The 23,088-nt window shown below is 33.4% G+C and overlaps 1 protein-coding gene across 2 annotated transcripts; it reads right to left on the minus strand.

Annotated features, from left to right (window-relative positions):
- Positions 1-975: 975 nt before the first annotated feature.
- On the minus strand, positions 976-21,756 carry LOC106120644 (leucine-rich repeat-containing protein 24). Of its 2 annotated transcripts, none has more exons than XM_013316008.1 (2): positions 21,629-21,756; positions 976-3,210 (listed from the first exon to the last, which is right to left on the minus strand). In XM_013316008.1, the coding sequence occupies exon 2, from the start codon at positions 3,177-3,179 to the stop codon at positions 1,416-1,418; it is 1,764 nt and encodes a 587-aa protein (XP_013171462.1). In that variant the 5' UTR covers positions 3,180-3,210; positions 21,629-21,756; the 3' UTR covers positions 976-1,415. The 2 variants fall into 2 exon arrangements, with proteins under 2 accessions (XP_013171462.1, XP_013171461.1); XM_013316007.1 differs by having other exon boundaries at positions 976-3,214.
- Positions 21,757-23,088: the final 1,332 nt, after the last annotated feature.

Here is a 23,088-nt window from a genome sequence, read left to right on the forward strand (position 1 = left end):
CTGTGAAACAACATCGATGTTATTAACTTTGACAAAACGGAGATAACAACAAGTTTTAAACAGAGATTTTTGTCTCAGAAACCCACGATATGTCCGATAATTTAATTTAAATAAAAGCCGACTTCGTAGAAGTGAGAAAAATATTTACATCTGTTACAAATTATTGCGAGACAGGCGTTGAATGAAATCCAATTTGTTTAACCACAAGCGTGTGTTGCCATCCTTTATTTTCAAGTTATTTCAACTCACATCAAGTTATTCTCACTTAAGTACATTTAAAATGGTTAATAAGTAAATAATGGTACTAGGTGATGGGTTTATTTAAGTAGAAAGCATAGATTTGTGTATAGCGACACTCCACAGGACTAACATTGTGGCAATCGATGTGGGAAGCCCACGTTCAGCAGTGGACGAACTCTGATAATGATGATGAACTACTTAATTATTGTATTAAATGCCCCACAGAAAATTTTCACATTAAGAATTATTTAGTTTATATCTTAGTCTTTGCCAGGTGTTGGTGTTCCGTTGAATAAACTAAATTTTAAACCAATCCTACTAATATTATAAATGCGAATGATGGATGCATGGATGTTTGAAGGTATCTCCGGAAAGACTTTACTGATCTTGATGAAATTTGACATATATATAGATAGTCTGGAAGAACACATAGGCTACTAAATTAATTCCGCGCAGACGGACTCGCGGACTACTGCTAGTAGTTGCTAAAGATAAAATGTTATGACAGCAGAACAAAATTTATAATATAAAAGTAGGTGATTTGTTAAAAAGATTATCAATAGTAATCTAGTTATGTGGAGGCTTAGATAAACAGGATTTAGAATATTGAGAACAAATAAAACCAAAGAAATCGTACGATTTGTTTATTTTTAATATTCGCTTTTAAATAAAACGCTTAGAAGCTTATTTTGTTTGACACTAGTTGAAGTGTATAGCTTTAAACATTCATACACGCTAGAAAGAGGGATGAAAATAAGATAAAAGGGTCAGTCTTATATTTGGGAAAATTGTATAATATGAATAAAACGATATTTACAAAAGTTGGGAAGACACATATGCGACGTGACTTAAAGAAATATTTAGGAAATAAATAGATAAAGACCGAAATCTTTCTCACTCCAACCACACACCATACAAATAACAATAAGATCTTAAGTTATTTTTATAGTAAAATTTTTAATTTTAATATTTGATAACAACACTTCATATTTTACCTATCGTGATGCCAAACGTCCACTGCATTCATTCTCGATTCATCTTTATTTACATTTTAAACGATTAATTAAGACAAAATTATTATAAGTACAATAAAAATGGGAAATAGTCTAATTGACTCAAAAACAGTCGGTACCAGGTCACCTCAGGGCCGAGGGATCCAGCACCAGAACCCTAGGCTAAAGGGAAACGAACTCCGGCGGTGGTGGCGGTAAACTTAAAACAGGAGTCTCACACGGCTCAGGGTTGTCGCAACTCGCGCCGGGCAGCGACCATGTAGAGCTACCAGTGGCCGTCACTCTGGGTCCCATATTGTCATACGCAGGCGCGGTACAACATGTTCTACTTCGCCGCGGCAAAGTTGCACCTCCACTCAGTAGATCAGGATATTTGGTCGGTTCACTTCTTCCCGCTACTTGCACGGATATAAATATGTTTCCATACGGCACTGGCACCGCAAATTCGGCTGGTGGTGGAGGAAATACTCCCGGTGTTCCTTCTATTGTAATATGTACTGGATCAAATCCACAACCTCTGGGCTGGTCGTTGTCAACAGACAGGGATCGTTCAGTGAGCTCAAAGTCACAAGGGGACGCCATATCAGCAATAGATCTGTCACAGCTCACGACGACTGATGCGTCTATTAGACGTTTCTCCTGATCCATAAAACTTCTACTGGGTGGTACGGAACGTCTTCTAAGATGCCAACAAGCAACTGCAGCGATAAAGCCGAGTGCCGCCAGCGCACCTAATGCACCAAAAACTACTCCTAAAAGTTGCGGTATACCAGGTGCGGTGCGAGCTGTCGCCGTTTGAGACCGAGGTAGAACCAGACTAATAACAGCTCTGGCCTCTCCCGCCGTACTCTTTGCTACACAAGTCCATTCACCGGCGACACTAGAAGTTATATTTAACAATGTTATATTAACCCACCTTACACTACCAGGCACTCTATCTTCTGAAATGTCATTTTCTACCGTCGTATCAGTTTCTTCCATATCGCAATCTATTGTACTGTTGTGTATATTTATACCATCAAACAACCAAGTCACCTGCGGCTTTGGAATTCCATGTATCCAGCAGCCGAATGTAACCGCTAATCCAACCTCTGCCCTCACGACAACTGTACTCGATCGTACTTCGGGAGCGCATGTCATGTTTTCACTAGGAACATTTCGCCATTTATTTCCAGCCTGCATCGGTGGCTCCATACATAACAGGTCTTCAGTACCCAATTTACTATCTAAGAACCAATCTCGAAATTCACCTAACCGACAATCGCACCGCCAAGGATTCCCCGACAGTGACATCGTCTTTAAAGCTGGCAACGAAAACGTTATCAATCGAAGGAATGTTAGTTGATTTCTCCGTAAATCTATAGTTTCTAGGGATCGTAAATTTCTCAAAGCTTTCGTATGTATTGTCCGCAGTCGGCAACCATCGAGTAGTAACATTCGGAGATGCGGTAGCGGCGGAAACTGATCAGAGATCAAATTGGTCAAAGGATTGTTACTGAGAACTACCAATCGTAATCGTTCGTTGCCTCTGAATATATCTCTCGGTAAAACAGCTAAATCGTTATTCGCCAGGTCCACTTCAATTAGAATTCTTAATTCTAGAAAAGCATCCGCGTGTATAGAACGTAATTTGGTCGCTTTTAAATTTATTCGTTGTAAATTTAATAAGCCGATATTGGAGAAGACTCCTTGCGGTAGATTCCTGAGTGGATTGTCGTGAAGATCCAGGACCTGAATGTCAGATGAGAGAGCTGGCGGTCTGCGGAGGTCTCCGGAGGCGCAGGTGGCGGTCTTCTTGCCGGAGGACCACTTACAACGGCAAGTGGCGATGTGGGCGCAGTCGAGCCAGTCGCTGGCCGTCCTCGCGGTGCAAGTCGTGAATATAACTATCCAATACCATCTGGCCCACGACACGCGCATACTCATCTCATTTCGGATTTATGCTTACATCTGCCGACTGCCTGAAACAACAAGGAAAACGTTAATCTCAACATATTACACAAACATATCGCAGACGAAAATACAATACGCCTTAGTCATCGAATCTGGTTTTATTTAATCTGTTATATTACGATCGTTTTCTATTATTTTATGAGACATTTACGTTACTGTTACGACTGTTTCTAGCTATTTTGTTGTGTAGAATCACAATTCAGTATTTTATATTTTTCTTAATTTGTACACATCTTACTTTTCTTACTAATATTATAAACCACGCGGACGGAGTCGCGGGCGACATCTAGTCTCTAGAACGTCTGATTGGATCTCGATTAAATTTTGCATACGTATAGAACATAGCTTGAAAGAACACATCATTAGCTCCCTGTACGTCCCCACCGAGGGGCTTGGAGCCTACCCTAAGTTAGGGGTGAATAGGCCATAGTCAACCACGCTGGTCCAGTGCGGGTTGGTGGAAAGAACACATAGGCTACACTAATTAAGTTTTTTAGTATATCTTCAAACACCCATCCATCCGTTCACATCACATTCATCTAAACATCCGTATTTATAATATTAGTAAATTAAATAAAAAGCAGCTCTTCACGGCATAAATTAAAAAAAATGAATCAATAGTATTTTATGTCCGTCTCCTGGCTCTAAGCTACCTCCTCACCAATTTTCAGCCATAACGGTAAAGCCGTTCTTGAGATATAAATAGTGTAACTAACACGACTCTCTTTTATATACATATAATATATAGATGTGAATGTTTAGATGGATGGATGAAACGACTGCATTTCGCTGAAATTTGGCATGTAGAACATAGTCTGGAAGAACACACAGGCTACTTATTAATTTTGTTTATAATTCCGCGCGAATGGAGTTGTAGGCCACGTCTAGTCTTTCCTGAATTAGGTTACGTCTACGTATTGAAATGATGTATGAATATAACAATCATAAATGTATGGTCATCTAATTTTGTATGCCTAGGAAATAAGACATTTAGGTTATATACGGTTTGAAAGGATTTATATCACGATTGATTTATTATCGCATTAACATATTACGTTAAACATTTTTTCATGAATAACATAATAAATACAATATGAATACAACGATCTGTTTTAATAAGGGATTTTATAAAAGTATGTTTAAATTTACTTAGAGAAAGCACTTTGTCGTAAAATGTATATCACTTTAGATAAAGCTCTCAAAAATTCCAACTCTTAAAAATATAACATCATTCTTTTGTTCGACTTGTCGTAGGAAATCTTTGTATATTTAAATATTTAAGCCTTTTCAATATAACATGATAACAAAGCGAGCATGGATTGTAGAAAGAAATAAAATAATTGTTTTTTGCAAAATTTTGCTCTACATTGGATATTCATAACAAAATTACTTATTGAATAGAGTAATTAAACAAATATTTTTGAGCCACAATACTTTTCTTGTACCTTTATAATAAACAAAATTTGATGACACTCTTTCAAGTGATATAACAATGCATATAGAACAAACGTACAGTTTATTAAGATGTATATAAGACTAGAATAAAACCTTAATCTATTATATAAATTTACTAAAAAAGTACATAACAAACGTATAATATCTATTGTTACATAAACTGCAAACGATTGAAAAGTTTTTTTCCACCCTCGGCACAAACGAAGTCCGTACGTTTAGTTTTCTATGGAATAACTCTAGCGCTTAAGCGTTGGAAAACTGAATAGGGAAAATCTTTTCACGGCTCGAGATGTGAGAAAATTTCCACAACATACGAGGGGCGAATGAAAAGTTCGCTGCCGAGATACTTAAAAGGGGGGAATGAAAAGTACTTCAATATTAATTTAACTTTAATGTCTACTCGCTTTTTGCATCATTTATTTTCGAGTCCTAGTTAAGATTTATCATTTAAATTAGGTAGCTTCATTAAGGCAGGAGTTTCTTATTTGGCAATTTATGAGAATTATAATATATAAATTTGTTTGCTTGCCTATTACATCATCATCAGCTCACTATACGTCCCCACCGAGGGGCTCGGAGCCTACCCTAAGTTCAGGGTGATAAGGCCATAGTCAACCACGCTGGTCAAGTGCGGGTGGGCCGCGGACGAGAGCGAAAGCGTGCCCGTGGTCCCGTCCCGATGCGTTGGAGGAACAGAGGGGTTTAGTGGGTATGCCTCCGCTATGGAGGAGAATCCCACATAACTACCGCGTCCCCCCCGGGGCGCGGTATATGCATAAAGCATTCCCCTCTGAAAAAAAAATGGTCAAGTGCGGGTGCCTATTACATTCAGTCGGATTAATTTGTAGTGAGGTTTGAGCTTCTTATTCTTTACCGGAACGAATAAATCCGACAGATGACATGAATCTGTCTGATTTATTTTGTTACTATACTAAACTACTACTTAATACTAACATATTTTATAACCCGTTAGTCTCTTGAATGTTTACACTTTATAATCGAACTAGCAGCGTGCGAATTTATGCGTGTGGAATTAAAAATTTAATAATATAGCTATTCCTACCCAGGGACAGCTTTCCAATATTAAAAGAATTTTTCATATCGGTTAGTAGCATCGGAGCCTATTCAATGCAATCAAAGCTTACTCTTCTTTATAATATTACTAGTATATGTAAAATAACAACATATTTCTTCCATATCCAAATATTTACTTAAAAAAATGCTAAAAACAATTGTAATATAAATATACTAACATCCCAAAATACTATCACTAATTAGGAAGAAAACCCGGATATGAGGCAGTGTATTGACTCAACACTAGTTTTACTAAAATGTCGACGTTTATGTTCCCTCACTATTCATTCTGACACTGGACTTTGTAACGAAAGCACGTCATTCGCGCCAAATGATTCTAATTAATAAATGTCTAAAACATTTAATCAAGATTCAATCATTCTTAACAATCTTTACATAATTCCAAAACTTCCTGTTTTATGACAAGACTGTAATTTAGTACAATTATCCTCAAAATTACTTGAAATGGCGCCATATACCAAATACCGTCGGCAACAGTGAACTTTGCCAAGTTTTTTAAGCAGAACAGTTAAGTTGAAAGTTACCACAACTTATCTTTTACCTAAGTTACGCTGGCTGACTTTGAAATTAATGCATTCAAAGACTCTTGACTAAGGTGTGTATGTCTCTTTAGTATCGCGTACTAGTTGTCGCCTGCGACTCCGTCCGCGAGTAAAAAAAACATAATTGTTAGCCTATGTGTTACTCCAGGTTTTGTTCTATATTTACATCAAATTTCATCGAGATCCATTCAGCCATTCTGGAGATACCTTCAAACAAACATCCTTCCATCCATTTAAACACTCGCATTTATAATATTAGTATTTTTATACATTTATGGCGATAAGATTACTTTTTAATGATTGTAGTTTTGTTAAAAATAATCGAGACCAAATATATTATATTGTCTATTTAATATATAATAGATTTACTTTGTAAGTCAACAAACTCGAAATAAGCTCAAACACATTTGTGGATTTTGGAAAAAAACGGTATCGTTGAGTCGGTAACCAAAAAAATCAAATAATAATATTCTTCGTAAAAAGTCTCCGTTTTAATTACCTAAAGAAATTTAATTAACAAACTCGTCACTCATTTAGGTTAATCAAGTGTACGAAATGTAACAGTCGAGCGACATTTAACATTTCCGCATGCCGCAATTGTATGTAATAATGTCGGTTCTCTTGCGCAATGCCTAATGCGCATAGAATTAGTTCCAGTGTTGGCTGACGGCCATCTTTTGCGCTATTCCGGGCGACGACCTCTTTTAATTCGACGTCTTCCTACAACGAAAACAATACGATTTGTAACAAGATCGATGTTTGATTTTAGAACTTCGAGTCTACCTTACCGTGTATTCTCACCAAGTAACGCTTGTTATTACCCTTATTTTAGTCTGTTTTCCTTCCTTTTCTTATAAGGAAAGGATGAGAAAGGGGGGATTTGACGAAATATTTTCTTTCTGCAATTCATAAAATTGCCAATGTCTATAGTCAGGGGTTGCTTTGACATTTTGGCAAATTCGGGTGGCCGCTTTTATCACCTTATAATATAAAGAAAAAAAGTTTTTTTTTTTATAAGACCATGACATGTTCAATGCAAGTGGTTCAATGGAAATCTATTGGTTATTTTGGTTATTTCGATTCATTCGTCGTAAAGCCGCGTAAAACTGTTTTATAAGAAATATTAGGGACATGGAGAATGTCTTTCAAACTAGCTATTTCCCGCGACTCCGTCCGTGGAATTAGAAATAATCTTAGTAACTATATTCTACATATGTGCCAAATTTCATCGAGATCTGTTAAGCCGTTCTGAAGATACCGACAAACATACATCCATCTAAACTTTGGCATTTATACTATAATATTATTAAGATTACATCAATTATGATAAGAAACCGCTACAAAGTCTGTAGAAGAATTTGATTTCATAATTACTTAAGTATTTTTTAAGTTTATCTTGAACAAACCCATAATAAAATCTCATCTCATTATGATATTAATGTAAATGGATAAACAAATGCTTGTCTTCTTATTAAGATTTTATGTTGTCTTATTATTTCTAGATATTAAACCAAAATATAAAATCAGTCAAATATATCTCCGTAGCAAAATAAAATTGTACTGCTTCGGTATCGTAAACGCAACTTGTGATAGTTCAGGTAAAAGTTTTTCGAAATAAATATTGAGATAAAGGTGACATTTGGCAGAGTTTCAATACTAGAAAATGTAAGAAATTTGAACACAAAATAAGGCACGAATCTTATTCAATCACTGTATGGTAATTTTACATGATACAAGAATAATTGAATAACAGAGTACAATAAGAATAATTATTACAAGCAGCTAAATTGTACTCTCTCTCCCTCTCTCTCTCTCTCTTTCTCTCTCTCTCTCTTTCTCTCTCTCTCTCTTTCTCTGACGGTCGCGTTGACTCTTCTGAATCTCTCTTTACATTGATATTTTGTTGTCATCCTTTACAAGGTGGATGGCGTTATGCAATATGAGTACATTACCAAATTGGATGGCATTATGCAATAACATACAACTTTAAGTTATATTTTAAGTGTTTGTTGTTTCGTAAAGAAATTTGTTAGTGTTTTTCGTTTTTAATGAGTTGTTATTAAATATTAATTGACGTCTTATTTGCCGTATTCACGTAAACATACAAGAATATATTAATGTGTAATCTCGGTGTAATATAAGATTTTTTCCTTAATTAAGAATCTTGTATACGTCATCAATCGTAAGGCGGGGGATTGCATCATTTATCATTACGTCACAAACTGAGGGCACACATAAAAAATATTTAGTTATACCTGGACTATTAAAATTTACGTAATAATTGTTAAATAGTGTTGCCATCTTACTAAACATTTATGATGTATGAAATATAATTACATCTCTTTCATTTGGTTTGAAAAAACAAAGACAACAATAAAAGTTTAAGAGTTTTATTTAGTTTCAAATGTCCCGATGTTCGTCAAATCTTGCAAATTAAAACCACTTCCTGATTACTGATTGAGCTGGAATTTGGCATACATGTGTAAATTATTTGACAATTCAATATTATGTTGACACGGTGCTGATCTGATGATGGACCCAGAGGTGGCCATAGCACCTTCGCAATTAAACGACACTACTTCATTGACTTTGCGTTAATTTGAATTATCTTGACGAATTGTTTTAATTTCTAGTTCTTTTAAATTACTTTAAACATTTTTTTTTATTTGATATTAAATAGTTTCTAATATTTTTATTAATATTGTTAAAAATAGCCAGCATTTTATTTAAAGAAGCGTAATATTTCTTTTCTCTCAATATTTCTTTCCGTATAAAAATAAGAGAGTGCAGGTTAATTTGTTCAAGTCTTTTTCTATCAACAAAGGAAATATATTAATCTTCGTTCCTCTTTGCTTTATTTTTAGTGGCCAGTTTTTTTTTTGTTTTTTTTCCGTTCGTCCTTAAATATCTTATATTCATTATATTTACTTGTATTAATGCTTTTGAACTCAAACGTGTTTGTTTTGTAAGTTCACACAAAAAACTAGCAAGGTAACTCGTCAAATGGAATATACAAACTTATATATAAAAGCAAACTTACATACGCGAAACACATTACCCTCTTGTTACCTTTGGTTTCTGAGCCCAAACTCTTTGTAAAAATCGTATCATCCCTGTCAATATCATTGACAAAACAAAGTTAACAATATGTTTTATACAGAGATTCTGGCCTCAAAAACCCACGGTTAGGTGGGTAAACAGTCAGGTAAAAATAGACGAGTTTGTTGGACTAATATTTAAATATTGTAAAAATTAATCTTAGAACACCGTTACTTAAGAAAATAAATGTTGTCAAGCATTTAATTATGACCGAATTCTATGCTCGTAACAATTTAAATTACATCTAAACGTTTATTAAAATGTCAAAATCTTAGTAATTAATTCATTCATTCTCAGCTCACTACATGTCCCCACTAAGGGGTTCGGAGCCTACCCTAAGTTAGGGATGACTAGGCCATAGTCGACCACGCTGGACCAGGACGGGTTGGTTGACTTCACACATATCTTTGAATTTCTTCTCGGATATATGCAGCATCACGATGTTTTCCTTCACAGTAAAAACGTCGGATAAATGTACATACATAAATCTAAAATAGAAAAACACATTGGTACATGGTGGGATTCGAACTTAGGACCTGCAGATTACAAGTCAAGTGCCTAAACCTCTGAGGCACCGACGCCCATAGTAATAAATTAAATTAATGATATAAAATAAATATTATAGTCGTTGTAAAATAAAATTATGTTATTTCTGATACTCTCTGATATGATAGTTTTACATGAATATATTGTTTTATTCATGTAAAACGTATTCGTATCATAAATACATTAACTTTGGTCTCTCGGGAACACAATAGGAACAGAATGTAAAGTTATTCCATTGTTTGTCTCTTTGAGTTATTATTTTTACTTATACAGGGTGTTTTTAATATTACTACTAAAAATATAAAAGAATTTTTATTGTTTGACTTTTTAAAATAATAAATTAAATATCGTAAATCTCGGTTTCATACAAACTAGCTGTCGCTCCCGACTCCGTCCGCGCGGAATTAAAAAACTTAATTAGCCTATGATTTCTTCTAGACTGTTAGTTAGACTGTAGATGTTCTGTATGTATGCCAAATTTCAGTGGTATCTGTTCAGCCGTTCTGGAGATATCTTTAAACAAACATCCATCCATCCATCCATTAAAACATTCGCATTTATAATGTTAGTGAGATTAGAGAAACTATAAAGTCAAGTATTATAGAACACATAATTTTTTTTTAATTCATGTTAAAAATATCCAAAAACATAAAAATTTTAATCAATGTCTGAAACTAACAAACGTGCTTAGAAACTTTACTAAAAGCTACTATAAAGCTATGTAAAATTATAATACTCATAAATACGATAAAAACTCAGTCCCTAACTTAAAGTACGTTAAGTTGGTTTGCCAAACTGTAATTTACAAAGGAGAACTGGAAACGGTCAAATCTAAGCATTTTTTGCTTACTTAACTACCTTCTCTTTGATACTGATCAAAGACTTGACCGCAACCTTGCAAGTCGGCGTCTCTTCAAACCTTTCTAACCCAACATGCCTTATACATAACTAGCAGTTGCCTGTGACTTTGCCAAATTAAAAAAAAACTGATAATAAATATAGCCTTTGCCACTTGGGGATAGTGTAGCTTTGCATTTCTAACGCCATCAATTGAAAAAAACAATGAAAACTCTAACACGATGTAATATTTTACAAACTAGCTGTAGCCCGCGACTCCGTCCGCGCGGAATTAAAAAAAATCAAACTCAATAAGTAGCCTATAAATTCTTCCAGGTTCTACATCTGTGCCAAATTACAGTGAGATCCATGCAACCGTTCCATAGATACCTTCAAATAAATCCATCCAAACATTCGCATTTACAATATTAGTTAGAAGTAAGATTATGATATTGTAGTTATTTCACGATCACAGGTTTTTACTACTTTTATATTATAAAACAAATTTTAGGTAAAGTGTTCAAGAACACGTTATTGTAAAAAGTAATTCATATATTCACAAGAAAAGGTATTTACTTGCATGTCCTGCGCTGGATACCATATATTTGACATTTAACCAATTCCTATCAAAGTATTCAGTACAAAATGTCTGAAAAAAGCAAATAATTCAAAGCAAAAGAATAATTTAATAGGATTTGGTACTTCAATTTATAGACGTCGTATCGGCCATTTTAATTTATAGCCTTCATAAAATCAATTACTTAATAAAACGTTTTTATTACGTTTTAATGAAAACGTAATCACATTTCCCTTATAAAAATGACGCACTGCTTCGAATTAAGGTTGGAGATCATAAAATTGAAGAGAGTCTCCGAGGGATGGTCGAGACTTGGTCAAATTAATTCCATAATTAGATCACGTAGCGGGCTGTCTTAACATACTGGAGAAAATTAAAGGACCTTGGTGACGTGACATGTCTCAGTCCCAGTTTACTTTCGTTAACTTAATTTATATCTCTAAATTGTTTTTTTTAATGCAATAAAACTCTGTGTGTCTAGTACGATTTGTAAGCGTCTTCGTATCGTCATCAATATGGCAAAACTAACCGGCTTCCGCGATTCCGTTCGCGTGGAATAAAAAAAAACTTTATTAGAAACCTACCTGTTCCTCCAGGCTATGCTCTATCTCTATCAAGATCCATGTTCTGGAGATATCTTCTAACATCCATCCATCTATCCAAACATTTGCATTTATAGTATTAGTAAAATTAGTATAGGATTTTACGACATACTTTACGCCCGATAGGGCTCTGCACAAATTTTTATACAAATTCTATCAATGAATGTATGGTTGTCACAAATATTCGTAGTAGACTCACTTTACCTATAGTTTGAGATTATTTTGACTAACAATTCAGTAGGTTATAAAGATACGAAGATCTTAAAAGTTTCTTACAAGTATTAAGTAATGGTTCAACCATACTCGGCAGGAGCACCCGGATATTTAACTTCAGTAATTACACATACGAGTACGAGCAAAAGAGTAAAAAGTAATGATATTTTTTCGACAACATCACATAACATTAACTTTAAATAGTCAGCTGAATATCAAATAGTGACTTTAAACTGTAGTCTACAAGGTACATAATACTTTGTAAGCGTATAGAGGTCAAGACATTGTATTGTATATATTTAAGATAGAATTTCAATGTACAAGTATTTTCCAATAAACAGAACTTGGCAATTGCTACGGTCTTGCTTTGTTAGCAGATTATCCCTTGTTCTAACAAAGAAATTTTGTTGAATTAAATTAATGCTTACAATGTACCTTAAATTTAAATCGTTGTTTTATAATGAGATAGAATTATAATCAAACTAACTGTCGCTAGAGCGTCGGTGGCTCAGTGGTCAAGCACTTGACTTGCAATCTGCAGGTCCTGGGTTCCAATCCCGTCATGTACTGATGTGTTTTTCGTTTTCCGATTTTACATATGTATTTATCCGACGTTCTTACGGTGAAGAAAAACATCATGATGCAACCTGCACATATCTGAGAAGAAATTCAAAGATATGTGTGAAGTCAACCAATCCGCACTTGGCCAGCGTGGTTAACTATGGCCTAGTCTGCCCTAACTTAGGGTAGGCTCCGAGCCCCTCGGTGGGGACGTATAGCGAACTGATGATTTCTAAAACTAGTAAATATACCGCAAATATTTTACTATGTTAAAACAAAGTCAAGCGTCTGTAAAAACGATATCTGTTTTAGAATTTTTTACAAAGCTTTGGCACCAGTGGAACAAAACATTTAAAATACGTGTTCGTACAAGTGGAATTTGAGACAAAGACGAGATGCGACAAAGCAAGCCTTTGTCTACGATACACGCCAAATATCCAATCTAAAGACAAGAAATAAAACTTTTTTATACTGAAAAAGTTGAAAAGAAACTAATCAGCAAATTTCTTTAATAATATCTTCAATTATTAAGATTAATATTGTTAAATCAACTTTTTTTATTTTAATTTTTTTTATTTAAATCTTGTTTGCGCAACATCAGTGAGTAGACAAGAATTTGGAGTACCGCCCAACTGTATCGCCTCGCAAGAGATAAACAAAAATATAGCAAACTGACCACCAACATTACCCTAGTCGCAGAGGCACCTTAAGAAGAATTACAAATCAGGTGCATTTTTACAATTTTAAATCCCCAACTATAACAGAGTATAAGCTATATAATCTTTTACGTAACAAAGAGTAGGTTAAGCCAAGCGTGTGGTAGAGAAAAACAAACTGGAACTAGTTGCAAGGTCATTCGCATCGGATACAAACAGATGCAAATGTGATTAGAATAATACAATTAGAGGACATGCAATTATCCGCTTTACAATAACCTTGTAAGCCCATCATCCCCTTTCTTATAATCATTTAATCTTTGTTCATCTCATTGAAATTAAATTTTTCCCAGCTACGACTTAGCGTCCTCAAGAAGCGAGCGTATCATCTCAAAGATGGGAATGCGTCTGCGGTTCCTCTGGTATTGTAGATGTACATGGGCGTCGATAAAACCGTTCGCGCTGTTCTTTTGCCCTTTTGTCTTGTATAAAGTGGCAAACAAGCGAAAGGCCAGCTTAATTTGCCAGAACAGCGAACCGACCGCAACCTAAAGATATTCGCAATTGCATACGCGTTGCCTTCCTTTAATGGACAGAATAGGGGACGCACGGGAAGAGAATATTTCCCTTTCCTATGCATCGCCTTCGTCAAATCCACCTTCTTTTCCCATCCTATCCTTATGAGAAATTATTGGTAAGGGATAGATGACTATTTTTTATTTACATTTAAAATATATTAATCATCAGAGAACCTTAGTGTAGATTTAATTTGATAATTCTTTTTTATTGAATGCTTAAGTGACCATTTCAATATTCTGAATGCAGCTGTATCATGTACGCCTTTTGAATAAAAACATGCTTTAAAAGACCTTAAATAGGACAATGTTCTCTCTCCAAAAGTTATTAACAAAATGAAAATCATTGAACATAGTAGTGGAGCTTGAGATGAAATTTATTGTAGTCTATAAAATTAGATTTATGTAGAGCTACCTTACGACCTAAGTTGTTTAGAACGTAGATCGGACACTTTTATCGTTTTCTAATATTGCACACCAGACAAAATTAAATATAAAAATAGAATCTTGTGGTAAGAAAGTTTTATTTAACAAAGAGAACCTTTTTTTTTACAAGCTTTTGTTTTAGTTTCACCAGTCGCGATGTTTGTTATCAAATTTCGCGGATTAAATTGAAACCTTCTCCCATTTACTGATTGAGCTGAAATTTTGCAAACAAGTGTAAGTCACGTGATAATGCATTATGATTACACGGTACTGATCTGATGAAGCGGAATGGTGGCCATATTTTCGAAATTAAACAACATAACCTTATCGAGTTTAGAACTTCGGATCATCTTGTCGAAAAAAATGGTAATTTTAATTACCAAAAGCAAATTAAAGGTTTGTTTTCATTAAAATTATTTTTATTTATTTACAAAATTAGCACACTTTATATATATAACAAAATGTGTTAACTTGAATAATCTATTCAGAGATAACACTATTAGAAGGGTGAGGTTAAAAGGTTATGCGTGTACTAAATGCTCCTAACATTAGGATAAATGTGTTCTCTATTAAAATAACAAGCTCTATTAAACTTAAAAGCGAAGAGTTAATTTGACTTTGCGTTGAAAATTGCGAGTCAAAGCTTTCCATTACACGACCATTATCTTTGGAATTGGTTGTAATAAAATTCTTGCTTTCTATTTAAAATCCGAATGCAAGGCTTTTGCTGCATTAATGTTATTGAATTCAGTTTATATTTGATATTGGAAATTATGTTAAGAGAATTTTCTACTATTTTATTGGTTTTAAAGAAAATCAGACAGGATTAGGAATACAAACATTTGTTACAATGATAGTTCATTTCCAAGCTTTTTAATAATGGGGCACTTAGAATAAAAAATGTACTTTTCTTCTTCTTCTTGAGGTGCCTCTCCGACTAACGAGGGTTGCCGATCAGTTCTCCTCATTTTATTGAGCTTTATTTTCAACTAGCTGTCGCCCGCGACTCCGTATGCACGGAATTAAAAAAAAACTATTGGTCGCAATGTAATGTTATGTAACCTAAAGTCTTCCTCTATAAATGGAGTATCCAACAAAAAAAAAATTTTCAAATCGGACTTGAGATTAGCGCGTTTAAACAAACAAAGTCTTCCGCTTTATAATATTAGTATACAAAAAACCCTTTTGATTAAATCATATTTTAGTGAGTACATTTCGTGAAATGACGTACAAACACGCATTCTTATTATTAAAATCTATTAACCTATTTCCGGCAACTAGGTTAATAGCTTGAACGCGCCTAAAAAACGCAACAGACCTTCAAAGAAAATAACTTTCGTACACTAAAAAAATCTCTCAAATTAGCTAATTATAACACTATTTTAAAGAGTTTACTCGAGCACTTTCTTCTTTAATACTGCTACAAGAGTTTGGTTCCCAATACGCACTAGGGCTGACAACTCTTTGAGTTTATCATTGTTCTCACTATACGTCTACGGTACGTTAAGGGTGATTTGGCCATAGTCAACCACCCTGGCCAAGTGCGGGTTGGTTGGCTGGTCAGAATATAAAGAATAATTCATTAAATATCTATTTTTGTTACTGCCTTAGAATCAAGGATGTACGTAGTTTTTTGTCACCTTCCAAGGAATCAAGAGTGGAGAAAGCTTCATTCGACTTACGTCGACATGTTTAAAAGTTGACAGCCCTATTTCTGGATTACTCAGTGCCTCATTGTTAAAGGTAGAAATGATTTTGAAACTAGTTTCTTCTAGTTGCTACTAACGTTTTGAATATCAACTAATTGAGTCTAATTATTTGAATATATTTTAAACTAAATTTTCTATCTAGACTAACACAATTATAATTTTCCAGCGCGTTAGTATTATAGTGTTTGTTTTAAAAATTACATTCATAAAATAATACGTAGAGTTAAAATATTTTAATGAAACTGATGCATTATCTTATGAAAACATTTCTCATTCACACACAAAATTAAAATTTTCAAAATAAAATGTAAATACATTTTCACTTTGCTTTTAAAACTCGAGGTTAAACTTAATTTGGAGAATTAAAGCTACAATTACTTAACTTGAATAGGATAAAATATTTTACTTTAAAATATCTCCGGTAATATAACATTAAAATCTTCCTATTGTATGTATGAATACATGTTCATTTTGTTTAGAATTTCATACAAAAAAACCTTATTCAGTTCATTTCATCTTAAATATCTGAAAGGGGTACAAAAAATACTTTCTCCTTTCTTTTCTTAACACGGAAAATATTGATAAAGACGCTTATAAAATTAAATGGAGTAGATTACGCTGCAATGTACCAAAATAACAAAGTAAGTCTTTGTAATAAATTCATTTCATACAGCTTTTATATAAAGAAAGAAATGTGTGTAAATTCGGGGTATTTTCTTTTCATTATACTACAAAAAACTGATAAAAGTCTAATGTTTTGGGGTACAGACCAGCGGTATTATAAACATACGAAGCCACCAAAACCTAACAGAGGAAAGTACTATATACCACGTTTCTTGTACTAGAATTAAAATATTCATCATCAGCTCACTATACGTCTCCACTGAGGGGCTCGGAGCCTACCCTAAGTTAGGGGTGATGAGGCCAGTCAACCACGCTGGCCTAGTACGGGTTGGTTGACTTCACACGTATCTTTGAATTTCTTCTCAGATGTACCGGTTGTATCACGATGTTTTTTACTTCACCGTAAGAACGTCGGATAAATGTACATATGTAAATCTGAAATCGAAAATCATTGGTACATGGCGGGATTCGAACCCAGGACCTGCAGTTTGCAAGTCAAGTGCTTAACCCCTGAGCCACCGACGCACTATAAGAATATTCAATACTTCAATCCATTTCGTAAACTCCATTCATTTTTATGCAATATAAAAAGCATATTGCCAAATGTTAAAATATTTCTCAATTCTAAATTCAAATAAATTGATTGTCGATGTTTTATTAATCGCATTATACTACTTTAGTAATGTAAACAAATTTAAAAATAACCTATTCAATAGAGATATTGATTCCTTGATAAAAATACAGCTTCCTAAACCCACCGTCGAATATTTGGCCGTTTGCCAAAAGTTTTCAAACATCATAATCTAAGCCCCGACGCTGTATATCAAAGGAGAAATAATTAACATCGATAAATCACTTTACTTTTAAATCGTAAATTGTTTGAACAAAAATAAACATTTCGTTTTAAGATAGATGGCGCTGTAAGTGGGTTTACGATTTAACGTGTAATCATATAAACAATTTAGATATTAACAATGATATTATGGTCATAGTATAAACTGAAATGCCTTTCTAAAGAGACTAATTTTATTAATGTGACTGAAATTCTTCACTCCATCGTCCAGTCCTTGTACAGTCAGCTTCATAAATATGTATATATTTATAAACCTTTACAAAAATGTATACACGTTTTATTTCACAAAAAATGTATGCATTGACTAATACGCATATGTATTTTTGAAACAGTATGCCAATACAAGTTTCTAAATATTTATAATTGTATACATATTTATGCAGCTGACTGTACAAAAGAGATTGACTGTACAAACCTATACCTCACATTCTTGAAAACATAGGTAAGTACATAATATGTTTTCGTTTAAACCGATGTTTAAGTGAAGTTTATGTAAAATTCGATGATTTTAAGTCAAACGAAGCTATATATAAAGGACAAGTAACAAACTATAAGCTCTTTGGAGCTTTAGGAACATGCAACCATTACGATATTGGCGCACGTAATTTTCAGGCAGTCTCTTCGACTAAGAATCCCTTCCAAGTCTCCTAAGTGTAATGGAGGCTACTTAATTATGTATACAGTTAAGTTGTGAAAGATGTTTGCTTAATATGCTTAATTTCTCATCTCATAAAAGAACTTATATAAAGTTAAATAATTCGCATATATTATTCAATATTATAAATACTAAAGTTTATGTAGGTGAATGGATAGGTGTTTGTTTGAAGATATCTCCGAAACGGCTCAACGGGTCTTGAAGATATTTAGTACAGACATAGTCTGGAAGAACACATATGCTACTAGTTTTTTTTTAATTCCGCGCGACGTAGTCGCGGGCAATAGCTTTTTATAAACGCTTGTATTTTGTACTAATGTTATTATACTTACTATCTATTTTTAGACATTATTAGTTAGAATCCTTTAGCGCAAATGTCGCGCTTTCGTTACCAAGTCAAGTGTCAGATTGATTAGTGAGGGGACATAAACGTTGATATTTTAGTAAGGCTAGTGTTGCGCCGATACACCAGCATAGTGTTGCATTTTCTACCTAACATTATGTGTTTTATAAATATAAATAAAATTGGAGTGTCTGTGTATCTGATCGCAAGGTTTAACATAGGAGGAGAAATGTAGGAAAGCTAAATATTCTCTTTCTGTACGTCCTAGGTAGGTAACGCATCTGCAATTGCGGATTTCTATAGGCAGCGGTCGCATTGATATTTCGGCGAATTCAGATGGGCTCTCTCTCGCGTCATCTCATAGTATATAAAAATAAAAATCATTTTAACAAATTTTTAATATAAAATACCACATAAAATATCGTGGAATTAACGTTATACGTTATAACACAACCATATTTTATACGAAGTAATTAATGATGAAAATTTTTAAATAAAAAGAAAATCGCAATTTCCTGTAGCATTAATAATTAACGATATTCCTTTCTGGTGTTAAACAAAATGGAGGCATAATTATAGAAGGTTTTATATAGCTTTACGTAAATCCTTTGTAATTGGGGATTGAAATAATCCCTTTTGAAATATTACAGCACAGGAATAAACAAAATGCCTTTCTTTAAGATATCGTCTTTATAATAAAGTCACACAATAAAAGCATATTAAAAAAAAAAAAAAACAAACAAATTACTTTTAAGGGTCTTATTTTTTTTTTAGGTTTTTTGATATAATTTTCTATGTTTTATTTGCGATCTAGTAATTTTTCCGGTCCCGACGAACGATCTCTTAAGCGAGAAACTCGATTTAGAGAGGAACCTTTATAAGCGACAAAAATATCGGTACCATATACTCTCGCTTATCCAGGTTCGACTGTATTTGCAAGCTTGACTGCCACATTTGTAGGTATTGTATTGTTGAGCGACAGTGGCTCAGTGGTTAAGCCCTTGACTTGTAATCTGCAGGTCATGGGTTCAAATCCCGCCATGTACCAATGTGTTTTTCTATTCGACGTTCTTACGGTGAAGGAAAACATCGTGATGCAACCTGCACATATCTGCGAAGAAATTCAAAGATATGTGTGAATCAACCAACATGCACTTGGCCAGCGTGGTTGACTATGGCCTAGTCACTTACTTAGGGTAGGCGGAGCCCCACAGTGGAGACGTACAGTGAGCTGATGATATTTGTAGGTAACAAGAAGTCTTTTGTATGGATCCATAATAAACATCTACTCAAAGGTTTAAGTTAATCAACCTCTAAGTGTAACTAAAAAGATAGCCTTAAGCCATAAACTCGATGAATTCATTCGACTCACCTTTGGTTTCTGAGACCAAAATCTTCATATAAAACATATAGTCATCTCTGTCATTAACGAATTATTCTTAAATAAAAACTTATATAACACCTAAAACATTCATGTACGTGACTGTTTTAGTCGTGTTTATATAAGTCTGTAATTATCTTTGACAAAACAGGGATAATAATATGTTTTAAGCAGAGACGGTAAATAAGTTAATAATATGTTCCAATATATTTTAGAAAAAAAAATATAAACACTTTCATTAAATACAAGAGCAGATTAAATTTAATTTGCTTAAGAGCTCGATTTGTTGAAAAAAATATTTATAAAATAAAAAATGTTTTATTATTTTGTGGGTCGAATGTGGCGCAACAAATTGCCCCTCACGATCAAACGTTTGCCGGTTAAATGGATGAAAGCTAGTTTCTTTTCAATCTGTTCGGAATGAATTATATTTTTTCCGGTTATGAATTCCGGTTCAAAAAAGATTAAAGGCTATAAATTTTTAAAATCGTATTCAAAATACTCGTAAGCCATTGGTATTACTTGAACTTTTCGGTATTTTAAAAATAAATATCGTTTACATTTGTTGAGTTAAATGTGTGTTGACCTTTACGTGAAAAATGTAAAGCCTTTTTCATTCCCATACTCTATTATAATAGCTTTTACTATCTTTAATTAATAGATCAATCACAATACTAATATTATAAATGCGAAAGTTTGGATGTATGGATGGATGTTAAAAGTCCAGAACGGTTAAACAGGTCTTGGTAATTTGGCACAGATGTAAAACACAGTCTGGAAGACCACATACATATATTATTTAAAAATATTTTTTTAATATCACGTAAATGGAGTCGCGGGACACAGCTAGTATTTAACAAAAAGGTAAAAGGATAAAAATTAAATCGTGGATAACAATTTAATTTTTTATTTTGATGAAGGAAAATTAAATTAATTATTATGTAAGAAAAAGTTAACCGGAACTATACGCTATTAAGAAGGTCATCGGATTTTAATATTATGTTAAATATTGTCACTCAAGTACTAAAGGGTTGCACCCTTAGAATCATTATATACTTATGTGGTAACCTACTTTTGAGGTCAAGAACCTAAATATTAAAAAGAAATATTATAATTTACCATTCCTTTAAATAAATTGTTACTAAGAATGATAAATCAAAAAAAATTGATATGCTTCCAGGAGAAATCTGCTTTAAAGACAAAAAAATCACATCAAATTAAAAAAAAGTCGAGAATTTTCACGGTCTCTTGAAAGCACAGTCTTAAAATGTTAATTTGTCACGCACTTTATAACGTTATCATATTAATATTGCGTGCTATACTTAAACATATTTTTTTCTTTTTTATTAATCATTAAAATTGTTACTTTTATAATTATTTTCTAGTAAATTAAATTATAAAAAAATGACTAATTTTTTTTAAATTATTTTAAATAATTAAATTCGTAAAGAAAAAAATCATAGCAAAAATAAAAAAAAAAGATTTTAATTAATATTTTTCGTAAAATAATTATTATTACTATTTTTTTAATCAAATAAAATATCATGAAAATTTTTCTAATATATTTTTTAATTAAAATAATCAAATGCTTTTCCCACAACTCTACTTTTAAAATTATTTTTTTGTAATTAAAAAAAAATATTATGTAAATCATTTTTTTTAATGAAACTCACCATTGAAGGATCCGAAGATACCTATATTATAAAACAACACCCCACATCATCTTGTTCAATTATAACTTGCGAACATATTCCACTCCACAGTACACCACAGTAATAACGCGACAACGCGTACGCTTCGACCGAAGACCGGGCTGCTTATGGCAGCCGGGACTATGCAACCCTAACTTCCCCCCACTCCTCGACGCCCCTCCATCGCTCCTCAGCCCATCAGTGTGGCATTCCAGCCAGAATTCCCCATAAAAATATTTATTCCACGACACCGTATTGCGCAATGCATAAATTTTAAACCGTCACTTTTATGCAACAACAACTGTGATTGTAGTTTTTGTATTCGAGACAAAAATTCGATTTGCGATTGCATTCCTCCCGTATTGTGAGATGAACTCTGACAGCTACAAAAATTTTCTTACGAAACATTTTGTTCCCTAAAATATTTACTACCTAAAAAGAGATTTTCTTGGATCGCTTTGTAGATTTCTGTAAAGATTTAAAAGCTTTATCAAGTGATTGAAATAAGCTGCAAAAAATTGTCCTTGAAGAATAAATATTGCACAATTTACCTTACTAATTTTATTTCAAGAAACTATATTTTTTAAAGTTAAATATATAACATAAAAATGTCAGCTTTTAGAACAGCTTACTCCTACTCCAATCTTCACCTGTCCATATTTTCTATATTCCCTGTATCTTTACCCTGTTTGCGAAATTACCTTTCCTCATATTTTTCCCATCTCTGTCACTCAAGGTGCCTCTCCATTTAATGGAGGTTGGCCTTCAGCTCAGTAAACTTTTGCCGGTCTTAGTAAAATTCGTCTATTCCTTGATATTTCGCAACCACGATTTCTTTCTTCTTCCAGTCTTTTGCCTGCGATTTTGCCCATCATAACCAGTTGGAAAGAGTATTCCTCTAGCCGTAGAACTTGTCCAAAATAGGCGACATCTCCTATATTAGAGTTACCAGTTAAAATATTTTAAGAAAATGAACTTGGTAATAATTATTTTTTCTACAGCTCTACCTTTGAACATTTCAAATGGTAAATGCGATTAATTAAACAGCACCTTGGGGGTTCCCCTTTGAAATAGGTGACAAGAAATAATGAGATTTAATTAAAAAGGGAAGTGGCTGCGAATAAAAACGGGTGAAAGCCTTGAAACTCGCGCCTCCTAATTCTTAATCTTAACACGCGATATATTTTTTGTAAAGGTCAAACATGCCGGAGAAAAGTAGAATGATAAAATATATCTCATTTTCTCAACACAAACATAGACAATGTAGTAGATATAAATTTTTACAATTCTGTTCAATTCTGTATATCAGTTTTACATAAAATAATTTTCCAGCTTCTTTGGAAAATGTAGAAGTGTTCCGGCAGTGTAAACTCCCTATTACTAATCTTACTAATATTATAAATGCGAAAGCTAAGATGGATGGATGATTATAAGAAGATAAC

Source organism: Papilio xuthus, unplaced genomic scaffold (assembly GCF_000836235.2).
Source record: "Papilio xuthus unplaced genomic scaffold, Pxut_1.1 DF826949.1, whole genome shotgun sequence".
Classification (NCBI taxonomy): domain Eukaryota; kingdom Metazoa; phylum Arthropoda; class Insecta; order Lepidoptera; family Papilionidae; genus Papilio; species Papilio xuthus.